Genomic DNA, 20,787 nt, shown 5'->3' with positions numbered 1-20,787 from the left:
AATAACTATTCGGACGTGCCAATAAAGCATTTTTGATTTGATTTGATTTGAATCCATCTAATACTCGCTGACTTGTAATTTCCCTCTTCTCCAGCTCTTCAGGACGTGTTGCATTGAATTAGGGTTATACAATGACATGTAATATGCCTTGTTACCAAGGTCTGGATGACTTCCTAGACAGGTCTCCTGTGTCCGTTGTGCTGCTCCTTCATGCTGATCACTTTCAGCAGTCCTCAGTAAAGCACTGTGACCAGATTAGCACAAGGATTTATCTGCTTTTTGCTGTAGTAAACCCATAAATAGGGGAGGAATGGCGTATAATCCTTATTTAAGCCTAAGAGTATCTGCGCTGCTGCGGTAGCAGGAATGGTCGCTGAGGTGACGTCCGGCGGTGCGGGCTCCTCAAATCCTTTGTCTTGTGCTTTCTGCTTTTATTTCAGCAGATTGCTCTCACTTCTAGTTACATGTGACGTCTCCGCAGATAATCCCGCAGCCATGTAACGTGCGGTCAGTGGGTAAGAGGTCACATGTGCCGTGGCCGACGTTACCTAACATGGATTTATTTGCCGATATAAAAATTATTTAAAATAGTTTATGGATGAATTTGGTTGGTCACTGTAGGGTTTTATGTGATCTAGCTCGAAATGATTTGTAAAGCCTAAAGCCACACCAGAAACCCTTTTACTTTCATCTGCCTTGTTTCAGAGGAGCGTCCTCGGCCTACAGGCATATCATATTCATGGAAGCTTTTGGCGCATAAAATACTGCCATATGATGCTGGAATAATACCGCCATATACAGATCACCATTGTGATACCAAGCAGCGATCTAATAACATCCCCATATAATATCCAAATAATACCGCCACATAGAGCCTGAAGTGCTGAGATTATATTAGATAGATAGATAGATAGATAGATAGGAGATAGATAGATAGATAGATAGATAGATAGATAGATAGATAGATAGGAAATAGATAGATAGATAGGAGATAGATAGATAGGAGATAGATAGATAGATAGATAGATAGATAGATAGATAGATAGGAGATAGATAGATAGATAGATAGATAGATAGATAGATAGATAGATAGGAGATAGATAGATAGGAGATAGATAGATAGATGATAGATAGATAGATAGATAGATAGATAGATAGATAGATAGGAGATAGATAGATAGATAGATAGATAGATAGATAGAAGATAGATAGATAGATAGATAGATAGATAGATAGGAGATAGATAGATAGATAGATAGATAGATAGGAGATAGATAGATAGGAGATAGATAGATAGATAGATAGATAGATAGATAGGAGATAGATAGATAGATAGATAGATAGATAGATAGATAGATAGATAGATAGATAGATAGGAGATAGATAGATAGGAGATAGATAGATAGATAGATAGATAGATAGATAGATAGATAGGAGATAGATAGATAGATAGATAGATAGATGATAGATAGATAGATAGATAGATAGATAGATAGATAGGAGATAGATAGATAGATAGATAGATAGATAGATAGATGATAGATAGATAGATAGATAGATAGGAGAGAGATAGATAGATAGATAGATAGATAGATAGATAGGAGATAGATAGATAGATAGATAGATAGATAGGAGATAGATAGATAGATAGATAGTAGATAGATAGATAGATAGATAGATAGATAGATAGATAGATAGATAGAAAGATAGATAGATAGATAGGAGATAGAAAGATAGATAGATAGGAGATAGATAGATAGATAGATAGATAGATAGATAGGAGATAGATAGATAGATAGATAGATAGATAGGAGATAGATAGAAAGATAGATAGATAGGAGATAGATAGATAGATAGATAGATAGATAGATAGATAGGAGATAGAAAGTTAGATAGATAGGAAATAGATAGATAGATAGTTAGAAAGATAGATAGATAGGAGATAGATAGATAGATAGATAGATAGATAGATAGATAGAAGATAGATAGATAGGAGATAGATAGATAGGAGATAGATAGATAGATAGATAGATAGATAGATAGATAGATAGATGATAGATAGACAGGAGATAGATAGATAGGAGATAGATAGATAGATAGATAGATAGATAGATAGATAGATAGATAGGAGATAGATAGATAGATAGATAGATAGGAGATAGATAGATAGGAGATAGATAGATAGATAGATAGATAGATAGATAGATAGGAGATAGATAGATAGATAGATAGATAGATAGATAGGAGATAGATAGATAGATAGATAGATAGATAGATAGGAGATAGATAGATAGATAGATAGATAGGAGATAGATAGATAGATAGATAGATAGATAGATAGATAGGAGAGAGATAGATAGATAGATAGATAGATAGATAGATAGATAGATAGGAGATAGATAGATAGATAGATAGGAGATAGATAGATAGATAGATAGATAGATAGATAGGAGATAGATAGATAGATAGATAGATAGGAGATAGATAGATAGATAGATAGATAGATAGATAGATAGATAGATAGGAGATAGATAGATAGGAGATAGATAGATGATAGATAGAAGATAGATAGATAGATAGATAGATAGATAGATGATAGATAGATAGATAGATAGATAGATAGGAGATAGATAGATAGATAGATAGATAGATAGATAGGAGATAGATAGATAGATGATAGATAGAAGATAGATAGATAGATAGATAGATAGATAGATAGATAGATAGATAGATAGATAGATAGATAGGAGATAGATAGATAGATGATAGATAGAAGATAGATAGATAGATAGATAGATAGATAGATGATAGATAGATAGATAGATAGATAGATAGATAGATAGATAGATAGATCTGACTGCTGTGGTTATGGAATAAGTGACTGTAGTGCCCCAACCCCTTTAAGTTACAACAGCCAGAGCTTCTTACCGGCTGTTGTAACCTGATCTAGGCTGGAGCTCTGTGGGGAGGGATAGAAGAGGGAATGTAAAGACAGCGGGAGGAATGGGATGGATAAAGCCCGGCTACAGGATAATCTGGATGTTACACGTCCATAACTACTCGCCCTTATATCTATCTTACTAAACACATTGGCTCCTTTTCTTGTCCCCCATTCCTTGTCAGCCAGGCCCTCATGCTATTCCTTATAGTTAATTATTTATGTTGCCCATGGATATGACCCAGGATGACTCCCTGGATATCGCTGCAGCCCGTGCAGATCTATACCGTATCCAAGGGCCACGAAAATACACGACTGTACTCATTAGGACATGACTAGAGGGACATGGCAGCGGTGGATCTACGGAGACCTGTGCGGGGCAACGACTGTCTTATCCCAATGTAGGAAACCTCATTAGGATTAATTGATTGATTTTCTGATTATTTTCTATTCCTACGTTTATATCTCGAGGATCTTCATCATAATTTTAGTCTTTTGTGCCGCCCGGCAGGCATTGTATGCGATAAATCATCTTATGATTCCTATTTACCTCATTGGCTCCAGGATACAGACACATCTTCACACATGGCTGATTAATGGCGGTTGTATTTATGGGGTCTGTATTGACCCAATGCCCTTAGACAAGATGATCTCACAAAGAAGGGAGAATTTCGGCACAGTTTGTTTGGGGGATCACGACATGACCGGTCTTATATACGGCTTTATCGATGTTGTTATAACGACTACGGTCAAACATGGTGAGATTTCCAGGATGGTGCGGCAGAGAGGACAAGTCTGTAGACATCGGCCTGCAGCGAGGCGCCACATAGACCCCAGAGGGTTGGAGATAACACTCACAGATCAAAACTTGTCACCCAAAGCAACCGAAACCTTTGTAGTGAAGATAGATTGGGGCTGTATATGGGGGCATTGTAAAATTATAGGGGGGAATCTCCAAACAACGCAGCAACCTGAATGTACTGACCGTCCTTCGCTTTCCCTACAGAGTACAGTGGACAAACTTATAAAGAAGACAAACCTGGCGCTGGTGATCGGCACCCACTCCTGGAGGGAACAGTTCATGGAAGCCATCACTGTCAGCGCAGGTGAGGCATAAACCGTATACACATATAAAAAACAAAAAACTTGAGAGTCTTCAGTAGGTGATACCTTTTTTTAATGGCTAACTCATAATGATGACAGAATATAACGTTTTGAAGCTTCCTGGCTTTCGTGTGGAGAGAAAAGGTGCAAAACCTGCTCTCACATACTGACCACTGACAGGATAGAGATACCAAACTCTAACAGGGAATATAAAATCCCAGGTACGTTCACCTGTAACACCCCGCATGTAGTGTATGTAATAATGTGCACCAAGTGTCCCACTGATAATCTGTATGTTGGAGAGACCAGACAGAAACTCAGAATGAGAATTAATTCACATCGCCATACAATTAAACAACAAAGAATGGACCTTCCTGTGCCCAAACATTTCTGCCAGGAAGATCATAATATCACCAATGACATGAAAATCTTGATCTTAAAAGGGAACTTTAAATCAAGAAAACAGCGACTGATTCTTGAATACAAGTGCATGACCCTATTTAAAACTCTGGATAATGGAATGAATACATCACATGGGTTCATGTCATTCTATACAAATCACTGAACTAAGACAGCAATAAAGAACCTGGGAACTGGGAATTGTTTATTTGTTTTTATATGTATATAAGACACAAAAAAACACCAGAAAAATATATAACAAAATATAATTTTTTATTATTATAAAATTACATATATACACTAACAAAGTAACAAACAATAATATGTAGGGGAACAGATAAACCCAAGAGATGCTGTGAAGAGGGGGTATTCGTATATCAATACATATTACATACAGAGAAAATACACACAGTGATGTCACAGTACAGGATAATACACACAGTGATGTCACAGTACAGGGATAATACACACAATGATGTCACAGTACAGGATAATACACACAGTGATGTCACAGTACAGGATAATACACACAGTGATGTCACAGTACAGAGATAATACACACAGTGATGTCACAGTACAGGATAATACACACAGTGATGTCACAGTACAGGATAATACACACAGTGATGTCACAGTACAGAGATAATACACACAGTGATGTCACAGTACAGGATAATACACACAGTGATGTCACAGTACAGGATAATACACACAGTGATGTCACAGTACAGGATAATACACACAGTGATGTCACAGTACAGGATAATACACACAGTGATGTCACAGTACAGAGATAATACACACAGTGATGTCACAGTACAGGGATAATACACACAGTGATGTCACAGTACAGGATAATACACACAGTGATGTCACAGTACAGAGATAATACACACAGTGATGTCACAGTACAGGATAATACACACAGTGATGTCACAGTACAGGGATAATACACACAGTGATGTCACAGTACAGAGATAATACACACAGTGATGTCACAGTACAGGATAATACACACAGTGATGTCACAGTACAGGATAATACACACAGTGATGTCACAGTACAGAGATAATACACACAGTGATGTCACAGTACAGGATAATACACACAGTGATGTCACAGTACAGAGATAATACACACAGTGATGTCACAGTACAGGATAATACACACAGTGATGTCACAGTACAGGATAATACACACAGTGATGTCACAGTACAGGATAATACACACAGTGATGTCACAGTACAGAGATAATACACACAGTGATGTCACAGTACAGGATAATACACACAGTGATGTCACAGTACAGGATAATACACACAGTGATGTCACAGTACAGGATAATACACACAGTGATGTCACAGTACAGAGATAATACACACAGTGATGTCACAGTACAGGGATAATACACACAGTGATGTCACAGTACAGGATAATACACACAGTGATGTCACAGTACAGGATAATACACACAGTGATGTCACAGTACAGGATAATACACACAGTGATATCACAGTACAGGGATAATACACACAGTGATGTCACAGTACAGAGATAATACACACAGTGATGTCACAGTACAGGGATAATACACACAGTGATATCACAGTACAGGGATAATACACACAGTGATGTCACAGTACAGAGATAATACACACAGTGATGTCACAGTACAGGATAATACACACAGTGATGTCACAGTACAGAGATAATACACACAGTGATGTCACAGTACAGGATAATACACACAGTGTATGTCACAGTACAGGATAATACACACAGTGATGTCACAGTACAGGATAATACACACAGTGATATCACAGTACAGGGATAATACACACAGTGATGTCACAGTACAGAGATAATACACACAGTGATGTCACAGTACAGGATAATACACACAGTGATGTCACAGTACAGGATAATACACACAGTGATGTCACAGTACAGGATAATACACACAGTGATGTCACAGTACAGGATAATACACACAGTGATGTCACAGTACAGGATAATACACACAGTGATGTCACAGTACAGAGATAATACACACAGTGATGTCACAGTACAGGATAATACACACAGTGATGTCACAGTACAGGATAATACACACAGTGATGTCACAGTACAGAGATAATACACACAGTGATGTCACAGTACAGGATAATACACACAGTGATGTCACAGTACAGGATAATACACACAGTGATGTCACAGTACAGGATAATACACACAGTGATGTCACAGTACAGGATAATACACACAGTGATGTCACAGTACAGGATAACACACACAGTGATGTCACAGTACAGAGATAATACACACAGTGATGTCACAGTACAGGATAATACACACAGTGATGTCACAGTACAGGATAATACACACAGTGATGTCACAGTACAGGATAATACACACAGTGATGTCACAGTACAGAGATAATACACACAGTGATGTCACAGTACAGGGATAATACACACAGTGATGTCACAGTACAGGATAATACACACAGTGATGTCACAGTACAGGATAATACACACAGTGATGTCACAGTACAGGATAATACACACAGTGATATCACAGTACAGGGATAATACACACAGTGATGTCACAGTACAGAGATAATACACACAGTGATGTCACAGTACAGAGATAATACACACAGTGATGTCACAGTACAGGGATAATACACACAGTGATATCACAGTACAGGGATAATACACACAGTGATGTCACAGTACAGAGATAATACACACAGTGATGTCACAGTACAGGATAATACACACAGTGATGTCACAGTACAGAGATAATACACACAGTGATGTCACAGTACAGGATAATACACACAGTGATGTCACAGTACAGGATAATACACACAGTGATGTCACAGTACAGGATAATACACACAGTGATATCACAGTACAGGGATAATACACACAGTGATGTCACAGTACAGAGATAATACACACAGTGATGTCACAGTACAGGATAATACACACAGTGATGTCACAGTACAGGATAATACACACAGTGATGTCACAGTACAGGATAATACACACAGTGATGTCACAGTACAGGATAATACACACAGTGATGTCACAGTACAGAGATAATACACACAGTGATGTCACAGTACAGAGATAATACACACAGTGATGTCACAGTACAGGGATAATACACACAGTGATATCACAGTACAGAGATAATACACACAGTGATGTCACAGTACAGGGATAATACACACAGTGATGTCACAGTACAGGGATAATACACACAGTGATGTCACAGTACAGAGATAATACACACAGTGATGTCACAGTACAGGATAATACACACAGTGATGTCACAGTACAGGGATAATACACACAGTGATGTCACAGTACAGAGATAATACACACAGTGATGTCACAGTACAGGATAATACACACAGTGATGTCACAGTACAGAGATAATACACACAGTGATGTCACAGTACAGAGATAATACACACAGTGATGTCACAGTACAGGGATAATACACACAGTGATATCACAGTACAGAGATAATACACACAGTGATGTCACAGTACAGGATAATACACACAGTGATGTCACAGTACAGGATAATACACACAGTGATGTCACAGTACAGAGATAATACACACAGTGATGTCACAGTACAGGATAATACACACAGTGATGTCACAGTACAGAGATAATACACACAGTGATGTCACAGTACAGGATAATACACACAGTGATGTCACAGTACAGAGATAATACACACAGTGATGTCACAGTACAGGATAATACACACAGTGATGTCACAGTACAGAGATAATACACACAGTGATGTCACAGTACAGGGATAATACACACAGTGATGTCACAGTACAGGATAATACACACAGTGATGTCACAGTACAGAGATAATACACACAGTGATGTCACAGTACAGGATAATACACACAGTGATGTCACAGTACAGGGATAATACACACAGTGATGTCACAGTACAGAGATAATACACACAGTGATGTCACAGTACAGAGATAATACACACAGTGATGTCACAGTACAGGATAATACACACAGTGATGTCACAGTACAGAGATAATACACACAGTGATGTCACAGTACAGGATAATACACACAGTGATGTCACAGTACAGAGATAATACACACAGTGATGTCACAGTACAGGATAATACACACAGTGATGTCACAGTACAGAGATAATACACACAGTGATGTCACAGTACAGAGATAATACACACAGTGATGTCACAGTACAGAGATAATACACACAGTGATGTCACAGTACAGAGATAATACACACAGTGATGTCACAGTACAGGATAATACACACAGTGATGTCACAGTACAGGATAATACACACAGTGATGTCACAGTACAGGATAATACACACAGTGATGTCACAGTACAGGATAATACACACAGTGATGTCACAGTACAGAGATAATACACACAGTGATGTCACAGTACAGGATAATACACACAGTGATGTCACAGTACAGGGATAATACACACAGTGATGTCACAGTACAGGATAATACACACAGTGATGTCACAGTACAGGATAATACACACAGTGATGTCACAGTACAGGATAATACACACAGTGATATCACAGTACAGGGATAATACACACAGTGATGTCACAGTACAGAGATAATACACACAGTGATGTCACAGTACAGGATAATACACACAGTGATGTCACAGTACAGAGATAATACACACAGTGATGTCACAGTACAGGATAATACACATAGTGATGTCACAGTACAGGATAATACACACAGTGATGTCACAGTACAGGATAATACACACAGTGATATCACAGTACAGGGATAATACACACAGTGATGTCACAGTACAGAGATAATACACACAGTGATGTCACAGTACAGGATAATACACACAGTGATGTCACAGTACAGGATAATACACACAGTGATGTAACAGTACAGGGATAATACACACAGTGATGTCACAGTACAGGATAATACACACAGTGATGTCACAGTACAGGATAATACACACAGTGATGTCACAGTACAGGATAATACACACAGTGATGTCACAGTACAGGATAATACACACAGTGATGTCACAGTACAGAGATAATACACACAGTGATGTCACAGTACAGAGATAATACACACAGTGATGTCACAGTACAGGGATAATACACACAGTGATGTCACAGTACAGGGATAATACACACAGTGATGTCACAGTACAGAGATAATACACACAGTGATGTCACAGTACAGGGATAATACACACAGTGATGTCACAGTACAGGGATAATACACACAGTGATGTCACAGTACAGAGATAATACACACAGTGATGTCACAGTACAGGATAATACACACAGTGATGTCACAGTACAGAGATAATACACACAGTGATGTCACAGTACAGAGATAATACACACAGTGATGTCACAGTACAGGGATAATACACACAGTGATATCACAGTACAGAGATAATACACACAGTGATGTCACAGTACAGGATAATACACACAGTGATGTCACAGTACAGAGATAATACACACAGTGATGTCACAGTACAGGATAATACACACAGTGATGTCACAGTACAGAGATAGTACACACAGTGATGTCACAGTACAGGGATAATACACACAGTGATGTCACAGTACAGGATAATACACACAGTGATGTCACAGTACAGGATAATACACACAGTGATGTCACAGTACAGAGATAATACACACAGTGATGTCACAGTACAGGATAATACACACAGTGATGTCACAGTACAGAGATAATACACACAGTGATGTCACAGTACAGGGATAATACACACAGTGATGTCACAGTACAGGATAATACACACAGTGATGTCACAGTACAGGATAATACACACAGTGATGTCACAGTACAGAGATAATACACACAGTGATGTCACAGTACAGAGATAATACACACAGTGATGTCACAGTACAGAGATAATACACACAGTGATGTCACAGTACAGAGATAATACACACAGTGATGTCACAGTACAGGATAATACACACAGTGATGTCACAGTACAGGATAATACACACAGTGATGTCACAGTACAGGATAATACACACAGTGATGTCACAGTACAGAGATAATACACACAGTGATGTCACAGTACAGGATAATACACACAGTGATGTCACAGTACAGGGATAATACACACAGTGATGTCACAGTACAGGATAATACACACAGTGATGTCACAGTACAGGGATAATACACACAGTGATGTCACAGTACAGAGATAATACACACAGTGATGTCACAGTACAGGATAATACACACAGTGATGTCACAGTACAGGATAATACACACAGTGATGTCACAGTACAGGATAATACACACAGTGATGTCACAGTACAGGATAATACACACAGTGATGTCACAGTACAGGGATAATACACACAGTGATGTCACAGTACAGAGATAATACACACAGTGATGTCACAGTACAGGATAATACACACAGTGATGTCACAGTACAGAGATAATACACACAGTGATGTCACAGTACAGGATAATACACACAGTGATGTCACAGTACAGGATAATACACACAGTGATGTCACAGTACAGGATAATACACAGTGATTTAGTAAAGAAAGGTATATACAGTGCTTATTGGAAGTCATCCGACCGCACCAGGCAAATCATAAAGGGTCTGCAGACTTTGGGTAAAACAACCCTCAAAGTGGGTAGTTTGTGAGTGTTTATGGGTATCACAGGGGCTTTGCCTGTAGGGTTGCAGGTGGCGACAGCAGAAGCCAGAATTGACCAGAATTTTGATGGTGGCTATGACTTGATATTGGAATAAGCCCCTTAGTTTTTTGGCAGCTGTCATGCTATAATACCTCATGTGCAGGGTATCTGATGCCGGGTCTGTTTCCTCAGGGCTCCCCCACTTGTAGTTTTCTCTTACTCACACATATCTGCCCCCTACAGGGCACTTCTGTGTAAGCCTCTGTAAGTATCCTCTAATCTGCCCAGATTTATACTAAACCACTCATTATACATTAATTGTTTGATCCTTCTAATTAACGCCGGATTACAATATATAAAGGGACACAAGAAGATTGTCATTGACGGTAGATGTCCGGAATATTTTTTATATTGTGACATAAACCGTTACTAACCTGGTCCATGTACACGTGAAGCAGCCCCCTATACTGTGCCCCATCTAACTGACTTTATGGTCTGTCATGTTCATACATGCCCCTTTAAGGCAGTGAATATATAGCCAGGAGACAACATAGCGCCCATATGTAAGATTGCATAAGCCTGGATGTGACACAATCCGGGAGACTACTAAGACAAGGGTATGTTCAGATGGCAAGAAATTCCTGCCCCAGTATAACATCATTTTCATAAGACATTGGCGCCCTCTAGTGATAGTGAGTAATAATAACCCGCTATAATGCTATAGGTTACTTCTGTGAGGCCACTTATAATAACATCATATCTCCCAACCGTCCAGATTTCCGCGGGACACTCACGATTTCGATGTCCTGTCCCGCGGTCCCGGTCAGTGGAAGGTCCTACAGCGCCGATGAGCTGAATACATAGGCATTTAAAGCAGGAGCTGTCACAGCTCAGCTTTGACGCTGCGCTCCGGCATTGCACCTACAATATGTGTATGAGTGAGAGAGTGGAGAGAGCGGCGGGGGAGAGTTGGAAGGTGAGTGTAAGTGTTTGTGTTAAACATTAAGGTGGAACATAATGTAGGGGGCCCATGAAACTGGGGGCAGATAAGGGGGGGGGGACAGCATGACACTGGGGCAGATGAAGGGGGGAGAACGGCATGACACCGGGGCAGATGAGGGGGGGGGGAGAACAGCATGACACTAGGACAGATAGAGGGGGAGAGAACAGCATGACACTGGGGCAGATGAAGGGGGAGAGAACAGCATGACACTGGGGCAGATGAAGGGGGGAAGAACAGCATGACACTGGGGCAGATGAAGGGGGAGAGAACAGCATGACACTGGGGCAGATGAAGGGGGAGAGAACAGCATGACACTGGGGCAGATGAAGGGGGAAGAACGGCATGACACTGGGGCAGATGAAGGGGGAAGAACAGCATGACACTGGGGCAGATGAAGGGGGAAGAACGCCATAACACTGGGGCAGAGATGGGGGGACATGAAACTGTGGGCAGATGAAGGGGGGAGAATGGCATGAAACTGGGCAGAGACGGGGGGACATGAAACTGGTGGCAGATGAAAGGTGTATATGAAACTGGGGGAGAGATGGAGGGGGGGACATATTATTTACGGGTGACTGTAGGATTATACTGTGTGGGAGCACATGAAAAATGAATGAGAATGAGCGGAGTCAACATAAAAGTGGGCGGAGCCAAATTTGCTGCGGCGCGCTGAGCACACCAAACATTTTATCCCTCTTTCTACTTTTCAAAAGTTGGGAAGTATGAATAACATTACTACACGTTTCTGCTAAACCGATGAACCTGAGTGTAGACAGTGGTATATCCCGCCTCTAGTGGTGGATTAAAGGGGTTCTCCAGGATCAATATCAGATTGGTGGGAGCCCAACACAGCAGATATCAAGCAAATGGGAGCTGAGCTAAACTAATGCAATCCCAGAACGTCTCCTACATAACACCTGACGCGTTTTTTGAGCTGACAGATAACCAGCCCTGTCCTCCGAGATACATGTATACAAAGACAGATCTTGAGGCTAATTTCTCTATGTGGCCTGTGATGTTCTTGTATGATTCCCCCCTTATTTTCCTAGGTGATGAGGAAGAGGAGGACGATGGAAGAGACGAAAGACTCCCTTCCTGTTTTGACTACGTCATGCACTTCCTGACAGTGTTCTGGAAAGTTCTGTTCGCCTTTGTGCCCCCGACAGAATACTGGAATGGCTGGGCCTGCTTCTTGGTCTGCATCACCATTGTGGGAATGCTAACTGCGGTCATAGGAGATTTGGCCTCACATTTTGGTTGCACCGTAGGGCTGAAGGACTCAGTGACAGCTGTGGTGTTTGTGGCACTTGGCACATCTATCCCAGGTAGGGATTTTCCAGAGTGTTAGCAGTGGTATATTAGGGGTTAATGCACAGCTCCGCCATTATTATTTTCCATCTTTGCTTTCTTTTGCAGATACGTTTGCAAGTAAGGTGGCTGCAACACAGGACCAGTATGCAGACGCCTGCATCGGCAACGTGACGGGCAGCAACGCAGTGAATGTCTTCTTGGGCATTGGGGTGGCCTGGTCCGTAGCTGCAATCTATTGGGCCATCCAAGGAGAAGACTTTGTGGTGGATGCGGGTACATTGGCCTTTTCGGTCACGCTCTTCACCATTTTTGCATTCATCAACATCAGTGTCCTCCTATATCGCCGCAGACCCCATATAGGAGGGGAACTCGGAGGGTCTCGCCTCTCCAAGACCCTCACTGCCATGCTGTTCATAGGCCTCTGGTTCCTCTACATCTTGTTCTCTAGCTTGGAAGCCTACTGCCATATCAAGGGCTTCTAAGGGGGAACGGAAGACACAAGAAGAGGCTCTTGTCTAGAACTCAAACATTCCATGGGCTGCCACTCACATAGGTTGTGAGACGTTTCATTAGGGTGAAGCTGAGGGCAAAAAAAAAAAAGGGATAATTTATTTATTTTTGTAATTTTTTTCCATTTTGGGTCTCATCGCTCCAACATCTCTTGGGTAAAGTAGCACAATTTTGCAAAAAAACAAACAAAGGACAAATTAGATGGTCCTATATGTTGGGAACAAATCATAGAATGAGTGACGACAGTTGAGGAGAGACGCACAAACCTAAACTTCTTAAGGTGGTGTTGAGATTTTTACTCATACTACAAGTTACAGCAAATAGACTTCTTATCTCCATGTTCTCCAGTGTCATGTTATCAGTTGAGGTTCTGAGGAACCCATCTTCTACGGAAGTAGTTTGTGGACCAAACCAATCTTCATGAAAGTGGACGCTGGGACTAAGGTAGAAGGCACTTCAGTTATGTTCCTGGTGAATGAAGAGTTGACTATAGGAACAGCCACCAATATGGCTGCCAAAAATACCTATTATAATGGTGAGTATGTTTTAAGCCACAACCCAAATGTCAGACTCTCTACTGGAGTGACAATGAAAGCGGACTCTGTAGCCCGGTAACAAACACTGGTGCTATTCTATCTGATGTCAGACACCCATCTATACTCAAAGACTGATACAATACCATGGTTATAAGGGTTACCGACACAAATCCATACTTTTCACCATTTTGGCCAACTCCAGTGACCGTAACGAGATGGTCATAGTCCGTAAAGTTTACAGTGTTCAGTATGAAAGATGATTGGTGCACAGACCTTACTTTCCAAACTCCAATCTACTTTTTCAGTGACTTTAATATTTGGAGAGGAACCGTTGAGGGCATTTTAGTCTACTGTAGTATTCCGTAGTGCCCGAAAAATTTCCAGTCCTCATATTCCACTTTGTCTACTACTGACAGCTCTTACTTCTAGATTCCTTATTGGTATGACTGGTTGAACCCCATTCACTTACCACCTCTTGAAGTCTAGTCATTTTGTCCTCCCAATGTTCTCCTAAAACTCAAGATATGGGAGACACTCCAGTGGTCATAGCTCCCCTGGTAAAGGAACTCAATCTATGCCTCATGTTGATCTTGTCACCTTGGAGGGAAGAACCTTCTCTTCCTTACGTGTGGCACCTTACATGTAGATTCCTATAAGTAGTAATTCAACTTTCAGCTTCCACTGCCCTTGTTGTCCATCAGTACTGTTAGATTGGAGTGTTGACGTACCGATGGATGGTCACCTTCAAGCCCTGGGATTCCCAAGCCAATCAGGATAAAGCCATTTGCCAGCCTCCCTAGCCCTTTGTTTAGATTTTTTTGGGGCAGCAGCTCCTGCATGTCACTGCCCAAACAAGTGGAAGCCAGGTTGTGAGTATAGAAAAACAGCACAGTGGTCAGCCATTTACCTCCTAGCATGGTGAAGATGGGATTAGCTGCTGAGTTGGATCACCGTGAGCTCCTTCCGTAATGTGAGGACCTTCTTTTTCCCAAGTTATAAATAGAGGTGCTTCTAAAAGTGGCAAAAAACATTAGGCCAAAGTAGTTTGATGGTAAATCAAGTGAATATCTGTATTTAAGAGGAACAGGCACCTATTGAAGTTTTCAGTGACATCCAACCCAACCTGCCCTCTTCGGAAGACATTGACATATTCACCATTTCATTCTTACGCGCGCTCAAGACTTCGAGATCCAGCTGTGAGTCTTCCAGATCCAGCTATATAATACCGTATAGTAGATAAATGTTAGCCAGTTTCTGGAACTACATCATCTCTTTCGTTGGCCATCCATCGATCTGAGATCTTGGACTTGGCAATATTGAATACTGGCTGCGGTCCAGGAAGAGACAGGCTTGCCAAAAATGGGTTGTAGTGAAAACATAGGCTCAGATTTCTTGACTTTTCTGCAAATCCTTCTTGTTTTCCGTTCAGATTTAGCCTCACCTCACGGTGATCATCTACAGAGGCACAACATGAGGCGATCGATCAAGTGGTTGGTACTTGAGTAATCTGATCAAAGACAAGCGGTATGTGTGTATGACTGGGCAGACCTAAATAAGCACACCCAACGACCAAGCCCCAGTTCTGCAACAGATGGCAGGTGAAATGCTGATGAAAATTTCCTGTTTATACGCTTACCAAAAAAGAAGAAAAATATTGGGATACGTCGGTCCCAGCTCCTATGCCAGAAGAGGGCACTGCGGACTTTGAGAGGAGATAACACTGCCCTTTGTACTGTTGATATTCCCCCATGGCTGTTTTCTATGTAATGCCGGCGACATCCTTCAGTGTATTAGTCCGTGTATCTGTCCATCCCACGTTGTCTCCACCCAGAGGCTGATCGCTTTACTTCCTCCCGTCTTCCTGAGCTCCTCGCTCCTACTACTTTCCCTTTCCATCTTACCCTCACCCCGCACATCTTTTGTGAGGCTTCTTAGGTTGGGTTGATGCACTTTTGCTTTCCTTCCATTATTTTACTCTTTTATGTTGCTTTTTGCCCTATCATTGACATTATTTATTACATATTTCTCAGTCTTCCATTACATTGTTGTCTTCTTTTCGAAAGGTTACCCATCTGTAATTCTTCGCGGGGTTGCCCCACAATTGACACTTCCCACCAGCCACAGGATAGGTCTGACTGCCGACTTCCAACCATGTCCCCCATTTATTATTAGAATTATTAAGAGAAGATTCACAATGAATTATTATGGATTACTGTGATTACTTCTATGAATTATTTCTCTTCCTCATCATCTGGCGCCCTCTCTGGGTTCTCTTCACCATAGTATCAAGACATTGATGCACCTCCTTAAGGCCGCCTCACCCCCCCTCAGGCCTCAATGGTGACCCAGACACTGACGCAACAGACGCCAGACACTGAGAGGAGACCCAAAAGATTTGACATCCCTTCAGATATCGTGACGCTCAGCGTGCCCAGTCACAGGCCTCAGCGGTGATCCCGAGCATGTGACATCACTGTCATCAAGGGGCAGAGACAGAGCGCTGTAGGGCCCATAAGAGGTAACGGTAGGTGAGTATTCAGCGAGTATGAGATTCCAGAGTACAATCATTTCACCCCCAACGTTTCAGGTTGAGGTTGAAACATGAAACGTATGGAAAATTTGAGTCCAATCTGGCTTGATCATTGACTATTTCACTCAACTCTAGTTATAGCCTACCCTGTGAATAGTGTAGGTGGTAAGTGTCAATTTTGGACAACCTTCCTAATCATTTGACACCTCTCCGTCTTCTCTTTTTCCATATTTTTGCAATGTTATCAGTTTCTGAGGATCTTTGGACCCACCAGAAGAGATGGTTCTCGAGCTCCTTCATCCATCTATACAGATCATTACCACAAGCACCTTTAATATCTTATTCATATGTGAATCCTCCCTTAAATATAGACCCAAGGGACTGAATCCAAAATGGCCTGAAAATGGGGTTCTTTGGGGTCCATTAATGTGGAGGAGGCTCCTCTGTTGCTCTGGTGGGCCAGTGTGACCCTCTATTATTACAGGATAGCCAAATAAAAACACCTGGAGGTTTGATCTTCTTTAGTTGACCACTGTTCGATCCATCCATCTTCTATTGTCTGACTTTCTTCTCTCTGCGCTCCCTTTCCTTTCCCCCCGTTTACTACTTTTTGTCATTTATCTCCTTTCTGTCCATCTTTGTCTCCATCTTGCCCCCACTTCCCTCTTACCTCCCGGTTGCCGCATCTCTCTCATGCCTCCTTGTCTCTGGCTGTCTCTCCCCTCATCTCTCTGAGTCCGCGGACACAGAAAGGTCCTCAGCATGTCATATTAATGCAAGAAAAAGCTATAACTTTATCAATATAATTATTTATTTTGAAAAAAAAAAAGTGTTTTATTGTGTCATATTCAGACGACAAATCACAAGTATGTATTAGGGGACATAATGGGCTACGGAAGAAGGGAGATGGCAACCTACAAATGGGTGCATGGCCTGCAAGAACCACGCTCCTCGATGGCTGACGTTCATATGTCCTGGAGAAGAGTTGTCAACATGAAATATCCCTTTAAGTGAAGCCGATCAGTCTCTACTATGTTACCATCAAACGGAACTAGAATGTTCTCATTCACTTACTGCAAGCAGAGATCTGGGAGATGGTGATAAAACTTAAAGGGATTTTCTATGAACATAAATATATTTAGATCTGTAGACAATTAAAAGTTAAACATTTTTGTAAATATAAATAATCACAAATTTTACAATTTTATAGATTTTCTCTAATCATATTAGCAGTGACATCTTTTGTCTTGATCAGATACAGTGGTCATGACCATGAATGTAAGAACTTTCTATGGACTGGGACTTGTCAGAAACCTAATCATGATGTCCTTATTGTGGACAGGTTATTAGGAGGACACTACATGTATGAGAAGATAACCTGACCACAATAAGGACATCATGGCTGGTTATCAGGAGGACACTACATGTATGAGAAGATAACCTGACCACAATAAGGACATCATGGCTGGTTATCAGGAGGACACTACATGTATGAGAAGATAACCTGACCACAATAAGGACATCATGGCTGGTTATCAGGAGGACACTACATGTATGAGAAGATAACCTGACCACAATAAGGACATCATGGCTGGTTATCAGGAGGACACTGCATGTATGAGAAGATAACCTGACCACAATAAGGACATCATGGCTGGTTATCAGGAGGACACTACATGTATGAGAAGATAACCCGACCACAATAAGGACATCATGGCTGGTTATCTGGAGGACACTACATGTATGAGAAGATAACCTGACCACAATAAGGACATCATGGCTGGTTATCAGGAGGACACTGCATGTATGAGAAGATAACCTGACCACAATAAGGACATCATGGCTGGTTATCAGGAGGACACTACATGTATGAGAAGATAACCCGACCACAATAAGGACATCATGGCTGGTTATCAGGAGGACACTACATGTATGAGAAGATAACCCGACCACAATAAGGACATCATGGCTGGTTATCAGGAGGACACTACATGTATGAGAAGATAACCCGACCACAATAAGGACATCATGGCTGGTTATCAGGAGGACACTACATGTATGAGAAGATAACCCGACCACAATAAGGACATCATGGCTGGTTATCAGGAGGACACTACATGTATGAGAAGATAACCTGACCACAATAAGGACATCATGGCTGGTTATCAGGAGGACACTACATGTATGAGAAGATAACCTGACCACAATAAGGACATCATGGCTGGTTATCAGGAGGACACTACATGTATGAGAAGATAACCTGACCACAATAAGGACATCATGGCTGGTTATCAGGAGGACACTACATGTATGAGAAGATAACCCGACCACAATAAGGACATCATGGCTGGTTATCAGGAGGACACTACATGTATGAGAAGATAACCCGACCACAATAAGGACATCATGGCTGGTTATCAGGAGGACACTACATGTATGAGAAGATAACCTGACCACAATAAGGACATCATGGCTGATTATCAGGAGGACACTACATGTATGAGAAGATACCCCGACCACAATAAGGACATCATGGCTGGTTATCAGGAGGACACTACATGTATGAGAAGATAACCTGACCACAATAAGGACATCATGGCTGGTTATAAGGAGGACACTACATGTATGAGAAGATAACCCGACCACAATAAGGACATCATGGCGGGTTATCAGGAGGACATTACATGTATGAGAAGATAACCTGACCACAATAAGGACATCATGGCTGGTTATCAGGAGGACACTACATGTATGAGAAGATAACCCAACCACAATAAGGACATCATGGCTGGTTATCAGGAGGACACTACATGTATGAGAAGATAACCTGACCACAATAAGGACATCATGGCTGGTTATCAGGAGGACACTACATGTATGAGAAGATAACCTGACCACAATAAGGACATCATGGCTGGTTATCAGGAGGACACTACATGTATGAGAAGATAACCCAACCACAATAAGGACATCATGGCTGGTTATCAGGAGGACACTACATGTATGAGAAGATAACCCGACCACAATAAGGACATCATGGCTGGTTTTCTGACAAGTCCCAGACCATAGAAAGATCCAATATTCATGGTCATATCCACTGTATGTCACTTACAAAGTCACCACTAAGTTGGATAGAGAAAATCTATAAAACTTTATTTATTTATAATTTTTTAATGTAGATTATGAGCCCCCTATAGGGATATATGATAGAGGGATCACAATGTAGATTTTGTTTCCTATCAGTATGTCTTTGTAGAATGGGAGGAAATCCATGCAAACACAGGGAGAACATACAAACTCCTTGCAGATGTTGCTTCTGGTGGGATACGAACCCAGAACTCAAGCGCTGCAAGGCTGCAGTGCTGACCAATGAGCCACTGTGCTGCCCCTTATAAAACTTTATTTACACAAATGTTTAATCTTTAGTAGTCTATAAATTTACATATTATTATGTTCATGGGAAAAGCCCTTTAACAAGTCACATGATCACATAGACAGGCGGTCTCTCTCTACTGTTGAGAATTATCATGAGATCTCGGACTCATCAAAGTCCCGCCCCCTTCTCTTCTGCCCTCTGTCTTCTGTGAAGGTTCCTCCCTGCTCCCCCTGTGCCTCTCACATAAGCTGACACTATATCACATCCTACCCATAGTTCTCCCTTCTCTTACTTTACCTTCCTAAGTGTTATTAGTTGGTTTAGCTTACAGGATCTTT

General features: G+C 41.2%; 1 protein-coding gene across 1 annotated transcript in view; it reads left to right on the top strand.

Moving 5' to 3' along the window:
- Window positions 1–16,773, top strand: part of SLC8A2 (solute carrier family 8 member A2) — an 82,005-nt gene extending 65,232 nt beyond the window's left edge. Inside the window, exons 6-8 of the mRNA XM_075258970.1 lie at window positions 3,945–4,044; window positions 13,236–13,511; window positions 13,603–16,773. Of these exons, the coding sequence (XP_075115071.1) occupies window positions 3,945–4,044; window positions 13,236–13,511; window positions 13,603–13,979 (753 nt within the window). The 3' untranslated portion in view covers window positions 13,980–16,773. The remainder of the gene's footprint in view (window positions 1–3,944; window positions 4,045–13,235; window positions 13,512–13,602) is intronic.
- Window positions 16,774–20,787: the final 4,014 nt, after the last annotated feature.

This window comes from Leptodactylus fuscus, chromosome 11 (genome assembly GCF_031893055.1).
Source record: "Leptodactylus fuscus isolate aLepFus1 chromosome 11, aLepFus1.hap2, whole genome shotgun sequence".
In the NCBI taxonomy this organism is placed as follows: domain Eukaryota; kingdom Metazoa; phylum Chordata; class Amphibia; order Anura; family Leptodactylidae; genus Leptodactylus; species Leptodactylus fuscus.
The sequence above is the reverse complement of the archived record's forward strand: the minus strand, read 5'-3'. Positions and strand labels throughout refer to the sequence as shown.